General features: G+C 35.5%; 4 protein-coding genes across 6 annotated transcripts; 1 reads left to right on the top strand and 3 right to left on the bottom strand.

The window, feature by feature from the left end:
- Positions 1-387: 387 nt before the first annotated feature.
- Positions 388-10,523, bottom strand: LOC139965267 (tetratricopeptide repeat protein 5-like). Of its 2 annotated transcripts, none has more exons than XM_071967454.1 (10): positions 10,401-10,523; positions 8,167-8,299; positions 7,486-7,697; positions 6,525-6,672; positions 5,654-5,745; positions 4,710-4,763; positions 3,768-3,914; positions 3,345-3,559; positions 2,524-2,668; positions 388-2,021 (listed from the first exon to the last, which is right to left on the bottom strand). In XM_071967454.1, the coding sequence occupies exons 2-10, from the start codon at positions 8,297-8,299 to the stop codon at positions 1,902-1,904; spliced, it is 1,266 nt and encodes a 421-aa protein (XP_071823555.1). In that variant the 5' UTR covers positions 10,401-10,523; the 3' UTR covers positions 388-1,901. The 2 variants fall into 2 exon arrangements, with proteins under 2 accessions (XP_071823555.1, XP_071823554.1); XM_071967453.1 differs by lacking the exon at positions 10,401-10,523 and adding an exon at positions 10,177-10,337.
- On the top strand, positions 10,415-13,629 carry LOC139965270 (MIP18 family protein galla-2-like). 2 transcript variants are annotated; one of them, XM_071967457.1, is made up of 5 exons: positions 10,415-10,715; positions 11,267-11,336; positions 11,749-11,874; positions 12,261-12,306; positions 12,748-13,629. In XM_071967457.1, the coding sequence occupies exons 1-5, from the start codon at positions 10,489-10,491 to the stop codon at positions 12,846-12,848; spliced, it is 570 nt and encodes a 189-aa protein (XP_071823558.1). In that variant the 5' UTR covers positions 10,415-10,488; the 3' UTR covers positions 12,849-13,629. The 2 variants fall into 2 exon arrangements, with proteins under 2 accessions (XP_071823558.1, XP_071823559.1); XM_071967458.1 differs by having other exon boundaries at positions 10,426-10,617; positions 11,259-11,336.
- Positions 13,630-16,238: 2,609 nt separating this feature from the next.
- On the bottom strand, positions 16,239-19,136 carry LOC139965272 (dynein light chain roadblock-type 2-like). The gene is made up of 4 exons (XM_071967460.1): positions 18,903-19,136; positions 18,254-18,332; positions 17,611-17,778; positions 16,239-16,795 (listed from the first exon to the last, which is right to left on the bottom strand). Exons 1-4 carry the CDS (start codon positions 18,903-18,905, stop codon positions 16,746-16,748), a joined length of 300 nt encoding a protein of 99 aa, XP_071823561.1. The 5' UTR covers positions 18,906-19,136; the 3' UTR covers positions 16,239-16,745.
- A 624-nt stretch (positions 19,137-19,760) lies between these two features.
- LOC139965271 (dynein light chain roadblock-type 2-like) lies at positions 19,761-24,304 on the bottom strand. The gene is made up of 4 exons (XM_071967459.1): positions 24,149-24,304; positions 22,836-22,914; positions 21,530-21,697; positions 19,761-20,968 (listed from the first exon to the last, which is right to left on the bottom strand). Exons 1-4 carry the CDS (start codon positions 24,149-24,151, stop codon positions 20,919-20,921), a joined length of 300 nt encoding a protein of 99 aa, XP_071823560.1. The 5' UTR covers positions 24,152-24,304; the 3' UTR covers positions 19,761-20,918.
- Between the last annotated feature and the right edge of the window lie 342 nt (positions 24,305-24,646).

The raw sequence follows: 24,646 nt of genomic DNA, 5'->3' as shown, positions 1-24,646 counted from the left end.
GTAAATTGGGACCAAAAATTTCCCAGGTTCCCCCCCCCCTGTTGAGTTTGTGAACAATCTTGTATCCTTTCTTGATTGTTTATGGAGTTCTCTAGCGGTATCTCCTCTATAGCTGTTGTTTAGTTTCATTAGTTTTTCTGGTTCAAACATTTGTTTACTTTTAAGATTTTCCTTCTAAGTTTCTTAATTTTGTCTTTTAGTTTTCTCCACGGGGAAGTACAAGAGCAATGACTCTCAGGATACACTGGCTATTACAGTAGTGGGTTACATACTAGATATGGGAAGGCTGTCCCTCATTTAGCCACCTTGCAGAACTGTTCTAGTAACAAAGACATTTGGATGCAATCCCACTGAAATTATGACACAATCAATAAAAGAAACTAACTCTTTCAATTTTCATCAATGGCTATATTTGCACTTCAAAAGCACTGACACATATAACAAAAAATATAAAAAAAACAACAACAATTTATATACATGAGCCAGCCTTTATATAGTACAAAGTAAGTAAGCCTCAGGTTCAGTGTGAAGGGTTGCTTCCTTCACTGACATTCATTAATGAATCCACTTGGTTGGTTGATCCCATTATAGAAACGCTCATTAGAGACTACACAACAATGAAAACTGAATATCACAAGGCATATCTGGATTGTTTGAAGTAAAGGATGCTACAAAATGTCTGCATCTGTAGGTAAAAACTGCATCAATACAGAAACATATTTTATGTTTGGAAATTTCTCTGAGATATAAAACAACTATAAAGCATATGTATACATTGTTTGCTTTACCATTCATTTCTAACACCACACATCCAAAGTTGCTGAATAAGAATCTTCTCATTACCAAAACATTTGCAGAGCTTAATCCCATAAACTTTCTTAAAACTGTACTTTGTGTTACATCGGTCACAATTTGGTGGTAGCATAAGCACGCTCAAAAATCTGTTAATACTCTGTTTACCACAGTCCTACAATTTGTACCAAGAAATGATGAATAATGCATAGACATAAAGACATAACATTGAAACTTGTGGGACACAAAACCATCTGCTGTAATAAAGCTTGTCCTGCATCCATCCCCTCCCCCACCCCCTTCTCCTCCTTGTATAAATCCTTTGTGTCTTATTGTACTTCAAATGATATGATGCCACATTTCAGTGTTTATTATCAATCAAAGTAGTAGATGACCTTATCAAGCAGTGAACATGTTTTACGTCTTTACGTAAGGGTGTATCAAGATAGTTCAGTTTAGTTTAGTGACCCAAGGATCCGGAAGCCTTATAGTAGCTTATTTGAGACCCTATCCCTGTTAGATCAGATGCACAAAGTCCAAGCCTATTTCCTTTTCTTTGCATCACACCACTGTTGTCATAATTCACACAAATAATTAACAGTTAGTTTCATATTGCAATTCCCACTGACAGCTTTGCTATTCAGAATATTTGCTTCTTTAACTATGAAAGACTGGCTTACTGGTATGAAGCCAAAACTGTTGATACAATTGAAAGAAAGGTCTAGAAGTAGACATCATTTGACTGACAAAAGAGGAACATAATCTTTGAAAGTTTGGTACAAAATGTATCAACTTCAAATGTTAACAACTTGAAAAGGACAAGTCAGAGGTGTAAACTGTAAAAAGTTTGGACCAAAGGGGTTTAGATTGTCTTCATCTTTCCATCAAGAATACATTTAACTCTGAATTATTCTCGTAAAGCTGTGTAAGGTGTTGATCATTCGTCACGACTTCTAAAATATTTCAGGGATGCTTCTATCAGTTACCAGTACTGATAATTCTGCCTCAAGTTCACATCCTTACTAGTTCAGATTTCTGGGAGAGTTCTTCTCCAACATGAGGAGATTATGTTTTGAGCATGTATCTCAGCAGTCCATGCCAGGTCTTTCTCACTCTCCTAAGGTGCTAACTTGCAGAGTAGCAGGTGCCTGTTTATCTGCACCTAACTTCCTCCTGTTCACTACCAGGTATATTGGTGATAACACTCGAATGCTGAAGAAGTTAATATGCTGACGAGGAGAGGGAAAAAAAAGTTGATAAGATAATCACTCTTGGTAGGTCTCCAATATCTACTGATGACTGGGAACACCACATACTACACTGTGATGTCCACAGTACACTGCCCTGACTGAATGTGACCTTACTCAACTAGATCGTTGTGATCAAGGAAAGTCTTGAATACCCATACTTACACTACTGACTCCCCCTCCTCCCCTCCCCCCTCCTCCTGCCCCTCCCCTTCAACACTGAACAAATGATGGGTTAACACAACAACTGTTTGCTGTGAATGACAGGTGCTTCCAAAGGTTTCGTGCAAATTGATTTCTCTGTGATTGGTTAGATTCGTAAAAACTCTGCAGTGGTAGTCCTAAATGACCGCATATTGCCAACTGCCCGGTAGAAAAAATGCTACAAGGTAACCGGAAATCTCAGCGAATATCAACTTGTTTAAATTACTCAAGACAAACAGTGAAGACAAATGCAAGGAACTAAATTCCAAACTTGACTCACCTTATCATCGACTGAAAGATCATTTTTCATGATGTGTGGTTCTGGAATGGCTACTGAATCTCCGATGATGACCCCCTGACCCTGAGCGACGTTGTAAAGATTAACAACATAGCAGGATCCCTCTGAATCTACTATTGCAAATGTGCTGAAATGGATAAATAAAACAAAAGGGGAAAGAAATACAAAACAAAATTAATTACGAATATATTTGCGCATTATCTATGGCTTGGTTTTTTGAGGAAAGTTTGTGCCTTGCTCATCAACCTGGGATTATTCTACACTTCTCAGAACAGCAAGTTTGATTGTACAACAAGATTAATGTTTATTGGAAGGAAGGGGTGGGTTTTTTCGTTTTTTTTCCAAAATACATTGGTTTTCCTTCAGACTACCTCTTTGGGATAACTTTGTTGTCTGATGAGATATGAAGTTGTTTCAGACTTCTGGACAAGTCTTACAGTCACCAAGTTTTTTATATTTATAAAGCTTCCAGTACAATACAGAGTAGTGGTAGCATGTCATGCAAAGTCTTCCTTATGCTTTCAACAAGCAGAACTCGAACAAGTTTTTATCATTCAGACACTTTATCAATGAATATAGAAATTATTAATAATATCTAATAATGATGACTCCTTTACTTCTATGATAGTCTCACAAAGCAATCTGCTTATCAGGACTGAAGCAGGTTTATACTTCATATCTCAATAACTGAATTAATGTATTTACTAATATCTGAGGTGAATCTGTTATTAAGTGGATTATGGTACAGTAAAAGTAACTTTTACAAATGGCATTCATATCAAAACAGATCTTCTTTTACTTACAAAGGAATCGGTTCGTCGAGACTGACGCTGCAGACCACTTTTCCTACCACGACCTTTTCAAGGTTCTTACCCTCCACCAGCTTAGAGAGGGGGCATGGTTCTAGTTTCACCGTCTCCTTGTTCGCACCCGTGTACGATCCTCCGGCGTATGGCCCTAAATCTGCCTCTGTCAAAGATGATATCAATTGTTGGAGCTTCTTGTTTTTCAACTTGCCCTGTGGAGTAAAAAACGTTTCTTGTAAAATAAAGACTTGATCCAGAATATTAGTTTTGAATGTAATAAATACAATGAAAGTCAAACATTTGAAAACAAGCTTTTTCAAGATATTAACACCATACAAATATGATATACTTTTATAAGGTAAGAAAAAACTCACGCATGACCAAATTCCTCCACAACCTCAAACTCTACTAAAGTATTACCTTTAATCTGACAAGTTCGGACACTTTCCACAAAAAATTGACCAATTCTTTCCGTTTTTCCTGCGGTTCTTTCCATAGTGGGTCTAATGCCGTAGCTCTCTCATACCCTTCGATTGCCAAATGGTACTCTTCTTGGAATCTATAAATCTGCGATAAAGGATGAAAGTAACATCAATTATCTTTGCTCCGAGGAATTTGCCTTCCAAAAAATTTCATTGTTTCCTACATATATCACCTCTAACATTGCATTTCAATATCTATCCTATCTTTGTTAATACTCTTTACAAAACATTACCTTGGCAGGATTTAAATTTAAAGTATGTATTGTATTTTAGATCCTCCTGCAAACAGGAACTGGCGAAGAAGCCTCATTGGCTTATCAAAGCCCCAAGCTGACCGAAGTCAGTTTCTTACATTCATATTTAAAGTCCATGGTTATGAATTGTCAACAACTCTGTAACTGGATGACATATATTAATATTGGAGACACTGGAACTCGGGACCTTATGATTGGAAGGCACCGGCGTTAACCACTGAGCTAACTGCTGCTGCTGCTGCTGATTTGCCATAGTCCTCACAGAACCGTCAGCATTCTCTTGTGTGCCTTTGCTCTTGCCATGGCCATTCCTCCATCCGTCCACTTCCTGATGTTATCGATCCATCCTGTTTTCCTACGTCCTGGCCTGGCCTTCCCTTCTACTTCTCCTGTCATCTGAACTAGGCTATCTGATCGGCTAACAGCTAATACTCCTCATAAATTTCAAGTGTCTGGTTAGTGATTATACTGTAGGTGACAGGCTACATCTTGATCAACCACACTAGTAGGATATGAAAGCAATCTTTCTACACATTAACCAATGGTACTAGTGAAAAATCCTGGCATTTAAGAAGTACATATCTTTATAGGTAGATACCACACAAATGTATTAAAACCATACTTACTGCAGCTCGGTTAAAGTGTAAGTCAGGGTTACTCTTGGCAACTGGATCTTTCTCCTGTAGGATGAAAACCAAAAATTATCAGTAAAAAATTACAAAGTGTCCTCATAGTTTAAATTAACACTGAGACAGGTTGTGATGTTCTATACTTTGTTTTGTATCTCTGTTCACAGCACATATATACTGTATGGCTTAGAAACCAAAAACTTGATGTTAACCAAACACCCAAGTATAAAGGAGGCAGTAACATTTAGAAGTCACAGTCAATAACATTTCAAATATGTTGAAACCTCTGGTATCACCACTAAGTTTATATAATTATCATATTTTAAATCTCTGTCCAGCTCTACAACTTAGAAATCACAAACTCTGACATTTTCAACGTTGTTTTCCTTAACATCAGGACTACTTCTTCAGACATACTGCAGGTTGCACACACAGTCAAAATGACACTGAAAATGATAAATAATGGTTGTCTGAAATAATTGATCGATTCAAAACCAGTGTTGTAATTGGTCATGAATCAAGTTAAAATATTTTTTTTTTTTAAAAAAGCAACTCGAAAAGATTGTAAAGGTGACTTGAGTGACTTGAGTCAGGAAAATCACTCGTTATGACTTGACTCAATGGTTAAATGAACCACTTATTACAACTCTGATGAAAGCAAGATTGGAAAGAGCTAAGAAACTCATGGCTAGATCTCTAGGCATAACTTTCATTTCTCTGTTTGATTTTCTATAATTTCCCAGTCTGTTTTCCATTATTCATTTAATTAAATACACAAATAACATTGACGGTGAGTGACTTCTTTTGTTTTATTTTTTAGGCAAGCTGAAAGGTTAGCTGTGATTGTCTACCAATTACATACTGTGTTGCCTTTACTGCTATGATTACCTATTGAATATCAACAGTGTACAATAAAATTCAGTAGAATCACAAATACTCACTGCTTTGGCATACGCTCCAAGGCACTGTTTTAGTATCGATGCACTCTGGCCACTCGCAAAGAATAAACTCAAGTATGTGTTTCCGGCAATAACTATGAAAAATGACAAAGAACAGGTTGATTTAAATCAGAAAGAACTTCTATAACTGAAATAAAACTAAATAACTCACTATAACGAAATATTGACGTCTAATAGTTACTTCACTGTTTTTAAAAATTATGTCTTGAGAATCTTTTGTAATCCAGTCACTTGACTGATTAACCTGTCACTTTTTAAAGGAAAATTCTTAAATTGGTACAGAAACAAAGCCAGAACTGATGGCACTTGATTTTAAGTAAAGAACACTTAAAACATGATGAACCATATCACTGGAATCAAATTATTTTGTGATCTCTTAAACCCTTTAATGGTCTGTTTTTCATATAGACTAAGTAATCCAGGTTAGTTACTTGGACGGATCAACATATCAGGTCAAGGATCATTTCTCGAAAGTGGTGCAGAAAAAAAAAACTGGGATTGACAGTGCCGGTTGAGTGATAGTAAACTGCTGACCTACACAAGTGTGAACTATCACTGAAATTAAAACGACTACGACAGTATCAGCTTCAAGCCAATGGTATGCATTCCTACTCCTAAACTACAAACATGTGATTGTTGAGTGTACGTATGCATACATTAATTCCAACTTGTACTAAATAACTTGCTGGACATTTACACCACAATGTACCATTACTGAAATCGAGTGGTGAGCACTGTAGTAACAAGGAAAAGATATTCCTTCCTTCTTTTAAGTTTATCAAACATGTATTTGATAAGGCTTGCATTTTAAATTAATCCTGAGCTGTACAAAATAGAAGGACTGGTTACTTACACCACGATGTGCCATCATTGAAATCCAACTGTACAGCTTTCTTGATGTTATCCACACTCTGCTGCATGAACTTTGACCTCTCCTCAGGAGTACCACCAAGCTGCCGCAGGACCATGGACAAATTACGCAAGGAAACCTTGTTCTCCGACTGACGAATACAAACAAACAGAGTATTTAATGAAGAATTATATTGCAGACTTCTATTGCTTTAGCAGCATATTCATATCAGGCAAAAAGTACCAACAATTAACATAGAAGACAGAAACATGTATGAAATTACAGAAGAGGAAATATATACAATACAAAGAAAATGATTGGTACAGCCTCTGTTCTCTTGTCAATGTTCAAAGTGTATTTTAACCTTTTCTGACAGTGACAATTCGAATGCGGCCGGCATTGGCAGAGTCTTTAACAAACATTGACACAGAAATTGACAAATATTGTGGTGAGATTACATGAATGAGGAAGAAACTTCCAGGTCAGAAGATGCTCATAGGATGCTATTTGCAGATGCTTTATATTTAAGCTGAGGAATAAATTTTAAAGAAGTAAGAGTCCAGTTGTTTGTGTCTGGTTAACAATTCCTGCAAATTTGACCAAACTTCCCAAATATCAGATTAAAGAAGGATACAACTGAAAGGCCAATATTGCTCCATGCACTGAATTAAAAGAGTACAACTTTCATCACCCGATGAATTTCACATGTATATTTAGCTCATACAAAGAGCAAAATTTAAAGATTTATTTAGTAATTTTTAATTTAGACAATTTCCTAATCATTTAAAAGCATAGAACTTCACTAAACCATCTAAAAAATTTTGTGATATACTTTTCCTACTAAATGCCATGAAATTTTCCTAAAACCCACCTAGGGTCCAATTGAACCATTCAATATCAGATGAACAAAGCATGAGGGGGGAGGGAGGGAGGGTGGGGGGACTGGATGTTAAATTCAACTTACATAATTCAAGGCTCCTGTAAAGCAATTTCTTGCATTTTCTATGTCCTTTTTCTTCCAGTAGCATTCTCCAAGATGATTCCAGGCTTCTACTAGTTTAGGATCCAACTTGACAGCTTTTGAAAGACAATCAAGGGCTTCAGGACTAAACTCTGGTAAGATGTTTAATGCTCTCCCTTTCAGAAGAAGAAACTCACTCTTGCTCTCAATTTGACCTGTTCAATAGTTGAAGGACAGAATTCAGTTGAAACATAAAGTTTGCAAAACTGAATAAAAAGTATACCCAGGACTTAAGGTCCCACATAACCCTATAAGTGAACAATCAAAATGTAAACCTGGAATGAGTAAAAACTACTCTCCCATAGCAACTACAGTGGATGCTTTAAAAAGGCTTAACTTAAAAGTTGAACTTGGTACTTGCATAATTCTGCATAGTTCTGAACATGCATTGTGATAATTTGGACATGCCTAAATCTAACTAAAGAGATATGTTGCAATAACCAATTGTCACACACCTAATTAGTGATTTATTAATAGCTTAATCCAATCCAATAAATTCTGCATCACCAAATTTTAATTTCGTTGAGCAGTTTATGATGACAGATACCCTTACAGTGTTTTTCCTTTCACAATGTATCACCAGAGTTTGACACAGTTAATAAATAGTGCAACTTGAAGACAAACCTTGAGATTCATTGAGTTTCTTCAAAACCTTTTCCAGCTCAGTTCGCACATCGTCCGTTTTGTCTATAGCCTTCTCTATTGGATTTCTTTCAAAGTAATGATCACGGAAATCATAGAGATTATCGACTGCCATCTGTAAAATATTGAAAATAAAATTGAAGGTATAATTTTGAAATATATAGATTTTGGCAAGAACCTATGGATTTCAGTTATATGACTAAGTCCTATTATACTGTAAATTCCATTTCAAATATAAAGTAACCAAACCTTGTCTGTGGGCTTAAATCATGATCACTTAAAATTGATAAATGAAGTCTATGCTGTCACTTTTGGAATAAAAATTAATTCTCGCATTTTGAGTTTGCTGAATCTAAGTGAGGAATGAGCAAATTATGGCCTTAAAAATAATACAATCATTACTCTGACAATCAAGCATAAAATTATTAATTAAATATTAACTTAGTACTGCAAGAGGTGATTGCACTGGAGAGATTTACAAATAAAACAATAGCATGTAGTTAGAAGAAGGTTAGAAGAAACAAATGTCTGTTAAAGGCATTGAAGACTCGCCCCAAACCGCATGCGGTCAACTGAAAAAGTTAACTTTCTGTTGCTCTCAAGTGACGTTTTGTTCGTGTCACTACAAAATGCAGACAGTAATGAAACGTGATACCTTAATTGTTATCTTTAGCTGGACCTGAGATGTCCATTGCTGTATCGTTTGTATACTGTGCTGTGGGTATTGACCGCAGTTGTATATGTACTGACTGTACACTAGTGTCTAATTACCGACGGTAGCAAGCTGTGTGTGTATTTTCTGGGATCGATGGTGGTGTTTAACTCTTCTGTTACACCTCATTCAAAACTAGGTCAAATTACCGGCATGAGACGTTTCTTTGTGCGCGAGTCGTCACACCCTTTACATTAATGCCCAGATATATTTCTATCTCCTATATGTGACAATTATACTTTATGAGCATATATATTCAAATTTTTCTTATCCCTGCACACATGCTGTTTAACACTGTGAACCCACAACACAGCCATGATTGGAGTGTGCTCTGCTGTTTTTTCATACATGCTGTAAACTAAAGCATGCGAAATTATCCTGGGGTACAGATGGGACACTTCACATGGCCTAAGGTAACCGACAGAAACCTTAGAATGCTAAAAAAAGATGCAACAGTAATTATCAGGGAATGATTTATTAAGTATCACATCATAAAATGCTATCCAAATATGGTCAAATTGATATTTAAGTCCAATCATGTATAGCACTCTTTTTTACTCAGGAACAAATGTGGTTTATGAGACACAAAATTTAGAGCCATCAACACTGCTTCACAAATTTGAATACTACATTATACTCTCATTATCTACATAAATCAATAATGATTACCATAGGTTTGCTGCTTTATATGAGAGATTATCCATAGGCTTGGTCTATATCGTAACTTTCAGTCTCCCCCACAAACTATATCATATATCATGCCACTCAGGTCTTTCACTGAGCAAAACCTAGTCACAAGGAGGGGCACTCACTGAATGCACAACGTAACTTTGGCCAAAATCATTGTGCATGAGACATGTGTTTGACCAGTTTTATCTAGTGGTAAGGCCAGGGATTTGAGGGGTGCAATGCCCTGAAGCATGGATTCGTAGGTGTCCCAAGCCTACAGTATATGGTTCACACAGCATGACATTGCTTTAAACAATGACAGGTTCACCATCATCAAGAAGATGTGAGAACGAAACACTTTGCACTAATGATTTGCTTGCTTTGCTTCAGTTTGGGGCTTTGTGTAATCCTTGGCCCCAGGTCCCTATTCAAAGTTAAGACCGTTACTTAGTCTGGCCAGGGATTGAAAAACAACCCCCATTAACACACAAAATACGGTAAAGTAGACTAACATTAGACCAGTGCTACTACGGACGGCCTAATGTTAGGCATTCATTCAACATTAACCTAACTTTGTCTGAGAAGTTCAAAAGACGATAACGTGACATCACCTTCATTTGTGATAAAACCTCTGCCTGCATTTTAAACTAAAATTCTTTAACAGTCTGACACCACGGTCACTTCGAGATCCTCTGATTTGAGCCCGGGTTAATGAGTTGCTGGTGAGTTACTGATTGTTTTAGTGTTAGGTCGTCGCTAATCAATATACAGAGCCTGACGTTAGGCAACATACAAAAGTCGTTTGGGTTAATATCTCGTGAAACTGCTACCATACCAATATTTGTAAACCATCGACTTGTATTGAGTATCCACGTTACACACACCAGCAAAGAAGTAAGACTGTACAGTACACCTAACACACAATGGCAGGCAATGAAACACTAGAAAATGTAAATCCAACAGTTCATGAACGTCTTGTTGAACGAAAGACTACCGCCGAAGATGAAGATGATGACATAGAGGACTTATTCGACACTAGAGAAATATTTGATATCCTTTCTATATCAAAATTAATGAACTGCGATAACACTAAGTTGCTAACGAGTAACGTTACACTTGACTTAGGCTACAGTAGACCCATAGGCATAACGTAAGTGTGTTAGTAATCGCACATTAATTATACATCTAGGCTTGACTATGCCTTAACTAAGTTTGGCCAAGGGATTACCTCTTCGTGGGTTAATTATGGTCTTTTTTAGTAATATACTCAATAAATCACAAAGTTGAAGGACAAAATTAAAAACTCATAGGAATATCAGAGAGATCACTATTACTAGTATTACCGCTGTCCTATGAATGATTAATCCAAAAGTTGTGCCCTTACTAGTCCCTTAACATAGTGACTTTTAACACTGTATACAATCCCTTTCACCATCCTTACGTATTTGTGGAGGAGTGGTAGTTCTTCTGTAATACAGTAAGATATGTAAATGGCATTCCTATTGGCTGTGACGGTTAAAAATGCACAGTAGGCCATTGTTTCAGCCATTTGGTAGAACCCAGGTAGGTGTGAACCATTTTCCTTTCCTATACTTAGTACAGTCATGTGCTAACTATTACAGTGTTGAGAAGTTGTTAATGAGAATCAGTGGCACTGCCAACTATTTTATTCATCCTTAATTTTGATTCACATCTTGTTAGAAATATCAACGACCCTGAGCATCCCTTGACATTAGAAGAACTTCATGTGGTTGAGAATGCAGAAATAGAGGTAGGTGAAGTATTGTAACATCAATCTTTGAAACTTGGAAATTGCAGAAACATGTCTAACAGGCTGTTCAAATAAATATATATATTTATATATCTTTATTACTATCAATGAATGCATGTTGCTTTGTTTTATTAAATCCACTTGTGAATGTAATGTGACTACTAAACTACTGTTGTTAGTGGAGGCTCAAAATACTGAACTTTGTAAGTTGTACAATATAAATAACAGCAAGTGACCTTCACATAGTGGAAATAATGTGCATGGTAGTCATATAACCAGAGTAGTAACAGGTATTATATCATATTTTTCCCAGTTTGGTAGTAAAAGTGGTGTGGAAATCAAAAAAAAAAAACTGCCTCATACAAAGGAACTCTAGCATGTTTTATTTCATTTGTTTTCTGTCTTTTCTTAGGTAAACAACCAAGATAATATCATCAAAGTTAATTTTACTCCAACAATTCCACATTGCAGTATGGCAACTTTGATTGGATTGTCAATAAGGGTAAAATTACAGAGAGCACTTCCGCCAAGATTTAAGGTAAGTATTTTTTTTTTAATGTGACTTGACTCTGTGTAACATTGTTAATATCAGATTGATCCTGAGATATAACCTATCGATATGTTACATCGTTGTTTAACCTTGTGTATCAGACAAAAACATTTGTTTTATTCCTTTCTGATGACAAATAAAATAGATGCAATACTGGTGGCTTGTGTGTGTGTGTGTGTAATGCCTTTGCTTGTATTAAAATACAGTAAGTACTAACTAGCCTAAGGGCCTGAGCTTACTTAGGGCTTATTTTGAAAATTTAAACAGATCAGCAATATCTTGATATTCTGATATCTTTCTTTCCAAGTTATTTTTAATATTATCTTCTATTTGAACATATTAATTTAGTCTTGATCTCTTTCTTCCTCTTCTAGGTGGATGTGTGCATTAAAGAAGGCACCCATGTATCAGAGAAAGCAGGTGATGTTTTTTTCACTGTTATCCTGAAATGAATTCAAATGATAACCTTTTAGTGATCATAGCTTTATTTTTTGTAGTAATTGTAATAGTAATATCAACTCATAACAGGTAGAAATAGTAGAGGCAGTAACTGCTTGGATACTGGTATCTCTTGTTGCTGACACCGTCTATTGTCATTGTCCTGTATAGGGGGAAACGGGGGGAGGGAGAAATTACAGATTATTGAGAAGAGGAACTCTCCCAAAAATCTGTAGCTGTCATGAATAATAAGTAGGTGTATTATTATTTTGTTATTTTGATTATTATTGTTATTAAATTATTCATTATTTGTGAATGTTCTTCTTCTTCTCTCTTAAAGTAATTTAACAAGGAATTATAGAAATACATTTGCAAAGTTCTGGTTGAGTAATAGAAAATTCAAACTTCATTTGCACCTCACAGTAAACAAACAATTGGCTGACAAGGAAAGGATTGCCGCTGCATTGGAAAACAATAACTTGTTGGAAGTTGTGAACCAGTGCCTGTCAGGGAGGGATGCATAGAACTGGTTGTTGCTGCCACTCTTGGAATGATGCTATAAAAGACGGATCAATCACATCAGATGGGCAGGCATAGACTACAGTAGCATGAACTCCTTATATATACAATCCGTTCTTTAATGAGGATTGCTACTGCCTTTGACAGCAACTTACTGAGAATTGTCAACTGTCAGAAAGAGATGTATCCATGGATATGCTGGTTATTACTGCCTGATTAATGGCAGGCAGCTTTATAAGGACCATGTTAAAGAACTGACCAATCATGTCAAATGGACTGGCTTGGTAGAACAGCAATTTTTTCAATTTTCTATTCTGGAAAGTACTGCATAAGGATTGCAGTGGCCTTTGTCAAAAGAAAAGAAATTGTCAATGAGTCTGCATAGAATGCATAGATTGGCTGATTACTGTCATGTAGTAGTTTTTGAAATAAATATCTAGTTAAGATCACTGGGCAGGCATAGACTAGCATGAGCTCCTTTTTATAAACCATCCATTCTTTGATGAGGCTTGCGCTGCTACCTTTCCAAACAACTTATTGGGAATTGTCAACAAGAGTCTATCAGATAGAGATTGATGGATACGCTGGTTATTACATACAGACAGTCATTAATCCTAGGATAATGCTTAATAACTGTACATTCTTGTCAGAGAGAATTATTTACAACAGTGTGAGCTTCATATACTTGTTTTTCTTGATGCAGATAGATACTTTGAAACAACTTATACAGAACTGTCTACAGGAGTTAGGCAGATAAGAGGAATATAGATATGTTGTTTACTGTCATGTTGTAGTTGTCTGACAAAAATTGTACATCTCACCACATGTCAAATGGGGGAAGCATGGACTTTCTGCAAGCTTCATATACAGTATTGTATCTATTGTGTATAGTCTTAATGAATATTGCTGCTGCCTTTGACAGCCGCCACTTGGTAGGCATATTCGACCCAATTCAAGATACATATGGGGATGCTTATTACAGATAACTGACATGCCGTAGCTTTAAGGCATTGAAGACTCGCCCCAAACCGCGTGCCGCACTCTGAAAAAGTTAACTTTCCATTGCTCGCAAATGACGTTTTCTTCTTGTCGCTACAAAATGCAGACAGTAATGAAGCGTGATACCTTGTTATCTTAAATCTAGACCTGAGATGTCCACGCTGCTATGTACACTGTGTTGTGGGTATCGACCGTAGCTGTATGTATTGACTGTAAACTAGTTTCTCATTATCGACGGTAGCAAGCTGTGTATGTATTTTCTGGGATCGATGGTGGTGTCTAACACTTCTGTTACACCTCATTTGAAACTTGGGTCAGATTACCGGCACGACACATTTCTTTGTGCGCGAGTCTTCACACCCTTTAACAAATTATGATATTGGTATGGTGGACTGGCGTATTTGGATGTCTCATTAGCTAAAGTGACATTCATAGACTATCATGTGCTCTGCATATACTTAGTGGTTTAGACCAGGGGGCTGAATGGCATCCCCATTTAGACCACATAAAAGTATCTTATTAAAGTAAAAATATTAGTTCTTATTATTAAAGAAGATTGAAGACTCTGTTGTGAGTATTATGTGAAGTGAACTTTCACCATCATGTTTAATTGATTTAAGAGAAACTCTAATAAAGTGTTATAATAAATTGAATGCATGAAAGGATTCCATGTAGCTTGTCTTCAAAGAGAAAGTAATCACTACCATGTACCCTGTGATGCAGAGCTTTTATTCAGGTAGGTTAAGTTTTGTCTTCCATGTGAAACATTTTTGCACATCAATGCTCCCAAAATAATGGCTACTTGTTACTTGGTTGTCTAAAATTAAGTCCTAAGGCGGTTTGGCCAACCTCGTCTTTTTTCAAACATATAATAGTACTAGATCACAGGAGTCTAGAAACAGTTACTAAGTATTTAGCTTGTTGGTGGGATCAACATTTAATGAATATTGGGGACGGGATGGGGGAAGGGGGAGGGTTATGGAAATATAACAGATGTAAGCAGAATGGTGAAAGGCTGCCTATTGAGATGGCACTCGCTTCACCGAAGCAATTAGCAGGGAGATCCCCCCTGGCAACTTTTTTTCACTGTAAAATCTCACTTCCTTAGATGGTAATAGAGTTAACGTGACGAAAAAAAAGTGCAAAGTGAATTCAAAGATTTATTAATAGAACTTTATTTCTAAATCGTAACGTAATACTACAGCGAAAGATGCATGACATATCGAGTCAGGATGTGAAGATGTTTCTGTGTTGCAATGAGAAAGATTTTAAGTGTGATATTCACTCATTTAGCTGTTATTAGATATTGACAAAAATGATACCAAACAAACTCAATCTCTAAATTGGCCTCTAAAAAGCTATGCAAAATCTGTCTTCCTGGTAGATATTGATTATCGTTTTTATGTTGCCGCACATGCAAAAGAGAAAATTTACAAGATTTGAATAGTTAATAATGAGACCTAACCTAACCAAAGTAGGTTGAAAATGTTAATGTTTCCATTCCATAATGCTGTGTTATCTCTGATATAATCACTCTTTGCATTGTTTAAAATATATCAGCCAATACTGTTTGAGATAACAGCAAAAGCAATGTTTAAGCAATGTGCAAAAGTGAGTTGAAAACTAAGAGTCTATGACACATCAAATTAAGAAAATATAGCAGTTCCAAATTACCTTTAATGACCGCATTTTGGTGTTAGATTTTTTCTTATTAATTTACCAACTATTACAAGGAAATTGCAAGCAGACTATCCCAGATTGACTGTTTCCGTTTATCATTTTCTAAACCACGAAATTCTTGTTCTAATATTAGCATTACTAATCAAATAAATTTATATTTTGGTGAACACAATAGAAACATTCCCTCCCTATGGTAGACAACTGATCCTTTTAATGTTCTCCCAATCACCAGTAAAAACCCTTCTTGCCACTCACTGTCATATTGCTAATGCACAGGTCTACTTTTCACAAAGTAGATGCATCTTAATTAACTGTAAATATTAACCGTTTCATTCTAAGAAATAAGTATACGACCACCGGCAGCTCTGTTCAATTGAGTACAAAATATACACTAAAAAACACATAAATAAACCTGGCATGAAATATTTACAAACCATTCATATATGAAAAGCCCTCATGAAAGCAAAGATGAAGAAAACCTTATAAAAACAAAGAGACCAACTTCAGCAAATACAACTTGTTACACTTACAAGTCAGAAAGGGTTTTGCAAATTGCATGTTCTAACATAGTTGAGGTTGGCTCTGCCATTCCAAATTTTCAAGTTACAAGTATCTCTCGTCATTAGCAAGCTAATGAAGCCATCTAATCTAATCCGAGTTTAAATATGGCCTATGTAATATGTAATGTTACACAATGTAATATTATGTAATACTCATGTAATATTACACAATACAAGGCAGTCCTTGCTTCCAATGGTTGGTGTTCAAAGATCAGTTCCTCACAATAAAGTTTCAACTGATATTAGACACCCGAATCAGTGGTATGCATCCTATGTTAAACTTACTTTCATATTAAATGCAACTTTCTTTTCAAAATACTCAAAACATATAAATAAATTTCTTCATACATTTCAGGAGTCCTAAATTCTGAGAAGAGTTTACCGATATTCTTGGAACCGGAACAAAGAGCTGAAAGTTGCACATTTAGTTCTTTGATGTGTTGAAAATCATGAGATGTGGAATACCTGGGCAAACCCTGACTAATACTATAGACAATAGAGAGGCTATTATTTTAGATTAGACTATTGCAAGTTGACCTATTTGGATAAGCACATTCCCAACATGTTAAGACATAACACTTCTAGAGTGCATGGGACTTGTCTCTCTTGAAATATTAGAGAAGCTGAAATGAGAGTCAACAGAGAGCACATTCCAACCACAGCTCACTTTTCTTCTGTTATGTTCTGAACGACAATGAGCATGAAACCTTTTTCTGTAGTGAGAAAAAAAAAAAAAAAAAAATCAGAGATTGCATGGAGATATTGAGACAATTTCATACCACAAACCCACCCAAAAGATCATAAATTCAAAATGAAGATGGTTTAATGTTACTGGTAGTTCTTAAAGAAATTAATTAACATTCCTCTTACTCCACATACCAAAATTTTAAATCATATTACAAATGTTATGAAGTACTACTACTATGTTGAATGTAACTTCAAATTGCTATAATAAATTAATGAAATTTTAGCAAGTTCCACTCATCTTTGGTGTTAAGACTGTTCAGCCTGGATAACTCAGCTGTTAGCCTACATTAAATGTTGATGTTTGTGTGCAAAGTAAAACACTATCTTGGGTCTCTCACTTTTAAATTCTGTAGTATTTATATATTATCACTGCTCATGACTCTGGCAACATTACATATTTTTAACTCAATATTCATTATTTTATGGATGTGACAGATATTAGCTATCCAAATGCAGCTGCTACAGCTGTAAAGCATTGTTTACAAACATGCCATTTGAGGCCCTATATTTACCTTATGTAACTTTTTGTTGCTTTAATTGATGAACCTCAGCAGTTTAAAGGCCAAATGGACATTTCTCAAAAATTAAAAAATGATATAAAAATTAGAATGTAAACTGATAGCAGTGTTTTTAATGGTCTACAACATATCAAACTAAATTTTGTGCATTAAGTCATCCTGTAATACCATCAAATTAAAAACACTTTTTAACACAAAACAATCACAAGAGATTGAGACAACAGAGCCATTGTCTCATTGAGACACCCCACAGGAATACTTACCAGGTGACACCATGATCTCATGTTTCTTAGATCTAATTCTCAAAAATGTAAGGTCATTTTGTGGGTCCATTTCTCTGATTGTGCCTTTTGCTGTGGCAGTTAATTGATGGATTAAAGCAGCATACTGCAATGTAGTGGAATCATCTAGAGTTGTTTTAACTGGAGTACCTTTGAAAAGAAATGATATATGTGTGATCATGTAATCTAATTGCCAGACCTAATGAAAATTGTACTTATACTGACATATATAAAAAAAAACATAAATACTAAACATTGAAAATTATCACCAGTTGCATGGAAAAATAAGTGTTTATACTGCAATACTGTTCACCTGTTATCACTCAATCAGATGATTGATCATTCATATTCATGTTTTGCTTAAAAAAGTAAATTTTGACAAACTGTCTGGTTTGTTTACATCAGAATGAAAATTCATATGACAATGCATAGCAGTATCAAGAGTAAAAATTTTGAAATACCTCAATGGGGCTAAATTATAATGACACTAAATGAAAAGGATTAAGCATGTCCCTATGTAGCCCCTCCCCTCCCTCCTCACTGTAATAATTTGATCCAATTCCAATCTATTTTCTGTTAAGGGGAAACGCAAAGAGATGGGATTCTGTATGTACAATACACTCACCTTCTGCATTGATGATGATTGTACCATGCACATCCTTCATATGTTGGATCCTCTTCAAGGCATCTTCAACTTCACTTGACTATAATAGCAAACACACAATATGGATTGATACACTAACAAAGTATGCATGGGTCAGATGTTTAGGATTTTCAATTGTATAAATTATCAATCTCCCAACACAACCACAAGCTTCAGTCAATGTCGACCTTGACACAGATCTCGTTTTCTTCTTAGAAGAAGAGATGAGGGGCACTATGAAGGTCCTATTAGTTCACTAACATTGCTGCTGGACTAAGAAGGGGATGGGTGTTGGCACTTTCCCCCAAAATGATTGCCTAAAAGTGAAACTTTTTATTGCATGTTTCCAATGCAAGGCATATATAGCCGTGTACCTTCTGTAAATTAGTATGGAGCAATGTTTTCCAACCATGCCCCATCAAATGTTTTGTTAAGCTACAGAGAAAAGGTCATAGATCTAGACTAGGCCTATCAACTATTTCAAGAAACATTCGTGTTCGCAATCTTCTTCGGAATCATCCATGGTGTGCTGGGGGGCGTAGGCTATAGTTGTAATTCGTTAATGTACTTTTGACAGGCTAGGTCTGACAACCTATTTGTAAAATTACCATGAAACATAAACAACACTGACCATATTGATGTTGGCGACCCGTCGGATGAATCGTAAATTCACATTAACCACAAATTGCCACGATCTTTTAAAATGGATTGGATAAGACTTCACCCAGTAGTAGTACTAGTAGACAACAATAATGTTACTTGTCAGTCAAGTCAACATAGGTCTATACGCCTTTTGTGAGAATTGGAATCACTCCCAGAACTATTTTAAACAGCTTCTGCACTATATCATTATAATTTATATGCGGTCAGTCTAGTCATATTATGTGTATCAGGCACACAGAATATGCAGTTCTGTGGTCGTCAAATCTCTGCTAAGGATCATGGCAATACTATTGAACGCCAATCAAGTAAAAATTCCGATGTCGTACAATGTATACCTCCATCACAATTTTACCCGAAGTCAGTTAACTGATCAAGTGTTTATATACTCAACTATTTATTTAATCATATTGGATGCACAACGCCATGAAAATGAAATGAACCAAACGGTACGCAAAATGTATTCCCTTGCTGCTTGTAACATTGCATATATCAACATGTCCAGAAAATACTACTCTGGTATCAAAATAATTGGCAGGCAAATTGCTCATATAGAGGAGATAAAATAAAGTTTGGACAAATAGGGACCACTACCCAAAGCAATTCCTACAAACAAGACAAAATGGAAGTTAGGGGCAAACACATTCTGCCAGATTATGAACATTTTAGCAAAGTAGCTTAGAAGCATTTCTAGGTTACCTTTTGGTTTCATTATCATCCAAATGGGGTGAGTTTCAACAGGCATGCAGGGACATTTATCTTTATTATATCCTTCTCCTCCCAATAACAGATAAACAGAGATAAACAGAGAAAATAAAAACACAATTACTGAACATTAATCAAACTTTTATTTCTCTTCAAATCCAAAATTTCAAAGACTTTTAAATAGAACTATATTAGGAGCAAACAGGTTGCTACTTCTAAACTAATACTCTCAGGTAAAGTACAAACTATTACGAAGGGCACTTTGTTTATGTTAAATATGTAACATGTGCAAACTTTAAAGCAAAATCTAAACATGTTTTGTAGCATGGATTTACATTGACAATTATGTTAATATATTGTCATTTGTATGCTCAGAAAGTCTCAGAATGACAGGAATGATAACATGCTACTATCTTTGGCATGAAGTTAAACACTATTTCTGTGTATTATTTTTCTACATAGATGAGACTCACAATTGAATTTTGTGATAACTTACACAGAATATATCCATAACCATACTAAAACTGGTAACTTTAAAGTGCAAAAACATGATCTTCTAAGTTTCTAATTTAGAAGAAGCAAAAATACCATGACAAAAGAGCCTGCCTGTATAACTATGCTTGATATGAACATTAATGAAATCATGCAAAGCAAAATTTGTGAAACATATTAAGGTCTAAACTTGCAGAATTTACTAATCCCCAAATACTAATTATTCTAACAAGAAACCAGGAAGCATCTCTATCTTCTGCACACAGAGTAATTAAATTAAATAGTAACATACCTTGGCCATGAAATATTTTGCCAAAAAAATTTCTCATGAAAACCAAAGTGTACTAACACAACATATCTGAGTTCTGAAGATCCCTTTTGATTACATACACCACTGCACATTATGCTGAAGGCAACAATAGGTCTTGAGTAAATGATCTCTACACCACTAATGTCCTAGTCAAAGCCAGACTCTTATTGAATCCAATAATCTTATGGAAGGCAAATTGGAATTTTATATAGAAACTAGTGCTACATCAAGTACTCGTACTGTACTGGTACTAGTACTCCTACCATAGGCAAGCCTACTAGTAATCATGCTCATGCCGTTGTGCTGATACTACAAGCGTGGTCTGAGCACAACTTTGTGGTGAACAGTGTCAAAGTCCACAGGGTTCCATATGCTTATTTTGCAGATTTAACTGAACAAAGAGGTAACCTCTTTCAAATATTAAACTCAAATACATTTTGGAAAGTATCTCATTATAACAAAATGGAAATGCTTGACTTCCTAGCTTCCATCCGATGGGTTCTGGACCACTATGAGCAGGAATTCTTTCTCTGTTGGATGAAATAAAACAAATTATTCATACCATTTGTATTGAGATAGTAGGAAATTAAAATAAAAAATCTATAAAAAAAGTTTCCAAAAGAACTGTGATGGCAGACTTTCCATATTGCAGGTCTTTCACATCTAACTACACAAAGTAATTTCCAAAACTTTGCCACAATGACACATATCAAATCTATATCTTAATTCGTTTAACATTTTCTTGGGGGGGGGGGGAGGGGGGTGGGGTCAGTTTGGGTCACTTGTAATGATGAGTCAAACTTCAAAAGAGCTGCATTTTTGTTTCCTGTTATCAGGGTTTGATCCCAATTCAGGAACTATTATCAGCATCATATTTTAGTGTTGATCCAAATACATGTAAATATCTTCCAGAATTAATGAGATTTTGACAGAAAATACAATTGATACTTAGCATAACAAGGACCCTGTCAAAGTGGTGCTGTTACTGTAGGCCCTGCCTACCATTAACTAAGGAAGTTTGAAAGAATTAGTAAAGCCCATGAAGCAATGGTGTTAAATACCAAATACATTAACTTAGTGAACAAACTTACCAGGTGCAACCATTATTTCATGTTTCTTAGATCTGATTCTCAGAAAAGTAAGGTCATTTTGTGGATCAAGATCTCTGACTGTGCTTCTTGATTTAGCTGTCAATGAATGAATCAAACCAGCATATTGCACTGTAGTAGAGTTATCCAATGTTGTCTTCACTGGAATGCCTGAGATAAATAGAACAAAATGAAAGTTATGAAACCAGAGTGAGGAACCTACCAGTGGCTACTGTACTTGCCATATAAGGAAATTGAAACTTGCACTAAAGTATCAAATTTCTAAACGAAACACACCATTTATTATATAGTACAATATAAAGATGTAACAGTAACACAGAACAATGTGTGTGCAAAAATATTAAAATGCACAGCTACTTTTTTTTTATTTGCTACATAAGGTGAAATTTTTTACAAACTACATTACAGTTGAATCATTGTAATATGAATTTCATAAATTTTGGTTGATGGCAACATTTCTCTTCTAGAGATGCTGATATGATAATAAAGTGAATTCTTTCTTTACCTCTACTGACTTTTGAAATTCAGAATGTGGCAGTTGTTCCATTTATTGTGAAGCAACCTTTCACTGACACAATAAATGCTTTCCATAACAGAACTCTTGAAATGTAATGTTAAAGAAGATTTCTTCACATTTATCATTCATAGGCCTCAAATGACATCCACAAAGGAACAAAACGTCTATTGCACTCATCAATAGAACACATGTCAAGTATGAAATCTACCAATCAATTGCTTTAACAGATATTGTTGTTACAAGGTATTCATGCTTTGACCTTGAAACTTCCCTACATGATATGCACATTTCCTCCATCTGTTACATAGCAACTTATGATTGAAAAAATAAGCTTTGTTCATGATCAAATTCCCGAGGTATAGTATTAAAGAAGAATTTTACACATTAACAATTTTATAACCACAAATGGGTTCTTGCGTTATCATCAACACATAAACTATGTGCTCATTAACACATATACACACCAGCCAACTTGACTACATGTGTAAATTGCTGTCAATGCCAAAAAAGGGATATTTTCCCTTCTTTACTGGACACCAAATCATAGCAAAGGCAAAGATCATATCCATTATGAAACAGTGATTACTACATGCAAGAAACCCTGTAATAATTTAAACCAATATCCAAACATTTATAAATTGAATATTCCACAACCCACTGGATCCAACAAATCAAGTTATACTTCAACATTTGAAATCAGAGTGGATCAGGTAGCACAGCTAGACCATGATACTACTAATGCAATAACGAGTGAGCAAACTGCATCAATACCTTCTGCATTGATCACAATAATTCCAATCACTCCCTTCATCTGCTGGATCCTTTTCAGTGATTCTTCAACTTCGTTTGACTGTAAGAAAGAGAAACAGAGAGTTACTTTTTAAGATTACTCCCCTAAGTAAAGATTTATGAGCAATTCACAAGCATGATTCAAATCTCATCGTTTCATCACCCAGACATAAGTTGCTATTTGTTTATGTCCAATATATGAGTATTAAGATGTAATTTAACTTCTTCTTTCTATCAGTCATATTAGCTCACATTATCAGGTGTGATACTAAGAGCACAAATTCTCTGTTTCATTGGGGTTCATTTTTAAATTTCATGTTTGTGGTTTCTTTAATGATTTGATCAGGTTTTTCCAGAATCCACAATATAAAGATTTATCATTGTAAAGATCTTGAGTCAAAACAGTAGAAGGTAGGAAACAAATTCCCTCACTTTGTGCATGCATGTGTAATATTTATGGTATAATTCCAGTAAATGGGTGAAATAATTTGTCAAAGTGCCTTGGCATACAAAATTGATGCTTCGCGATCCTTCCTTCCTTCGCTGAGCAAATTTTAGCAATTGAAGCTGCATATATTCTGTAGTCTGTCAGTACAGCTACATATGATTACACAGTATACAGAGTGCAAGACATCATTAATTGACTTCCGGGAGGGGAAAAGCTGCAATCAATGGGAAATGTGGGTCCTTTTACATACACCACTGGTCCCTCATGGAATAGAGAATTATTTAAGCATGCTATAACAGTTAGCACACTTTTTACTCGATTTACAGGATTTAGGCTAGCTATTTATTAAAAAACATATCATGTTACTGATCCATTTGGGGATGCAGCAACAAGAATAAAAATGGTGCAGTTAGAATCTAAGTTACAGATTAACTTATTACCCAGGTCAGAGTACAGCCTAAATAATTACTCTGAACACATAGGCCTATGGAATATTGTTGTGTTCAGTTGACATTTGTATCTTGAAGTAGCCTAGGACCTAGTCAATTGAAACAACATTTTGATATTGTGTACTCATTTCAAAGCCTGCTTAGGAAGTTAGGATAAATATTATGTTCTTTCATGTTTCCCAACTGGCCTAGGCCTATGCAAACAAGCCTATACTTGTTAGTTCTAACGTTAGCCTAGGCCAAGACGTCACTTGGTCTAAACAGGGAGCTGCTAAAGTAGCAGCTCCCTGGTTTCAACGTTTAACCTGAAATGTATGCCAGCCAAACTAGTTGGGATTGGCTTGGCAACGATTAATTGGATCTCAGAAGCCCGGAAATATTAACATGAAAGTACAAACCATGTTTACTGTTGAGTGAAACTGTGACAGGAAGACGAAAATAAGTATTTGTAGTGGATTCACTGTTGAGTTAAACTTAGCTCTACTAAACTGGCTTGTGTATACACAGTAGTTTGTCAATTTAGTAACTAAGCATAGTGATCAACGTACAGTACGTACATTTCCATTTTCATGGTTGCTACATGACATTTCCAACGCATGCGCAGATTGAGATGTACTTCCAGTTTTTCTATTTTCACCTAAACGTAACTGTATGTGGAACGCGAATAAGACTTAGTTATATCGCCAGTTAAAAAAAAATCAGGTAAAAAAAGGGATCACTAGAACGTTCATTCGATTGCGAAAACTGCAGTTATGTATTAACTTGTGATGCATTACATAGTCATGCGTCATAGTCAATAATGAATTCTGTTGACACTATACAGATACAACTGACAAGTTTGTAAAGGTCTCATGAAGAATTGTGACGCTTTGCCAATTTTATATTAGAAAATTGAA

Source organism: Apostichopus japonicus, chromosome 3 (genome assembly GCF_037975245.1).
Source record: "Apostichopus japonicus isolate 1M-3 chromosome 3, ASM3797524v1, whole genome shotgun sequence".
Classification (NCBI taxonomy): Eukaryota; Metazoa; Echinodermata; class Holothuroidea; order Aspidochirotida; family Stichopodidae; genus Apostichopus; species Apostichopus japonicus.
This window is presented reverse-complemented; position numbering and strand designations above follow the sequence as displayed.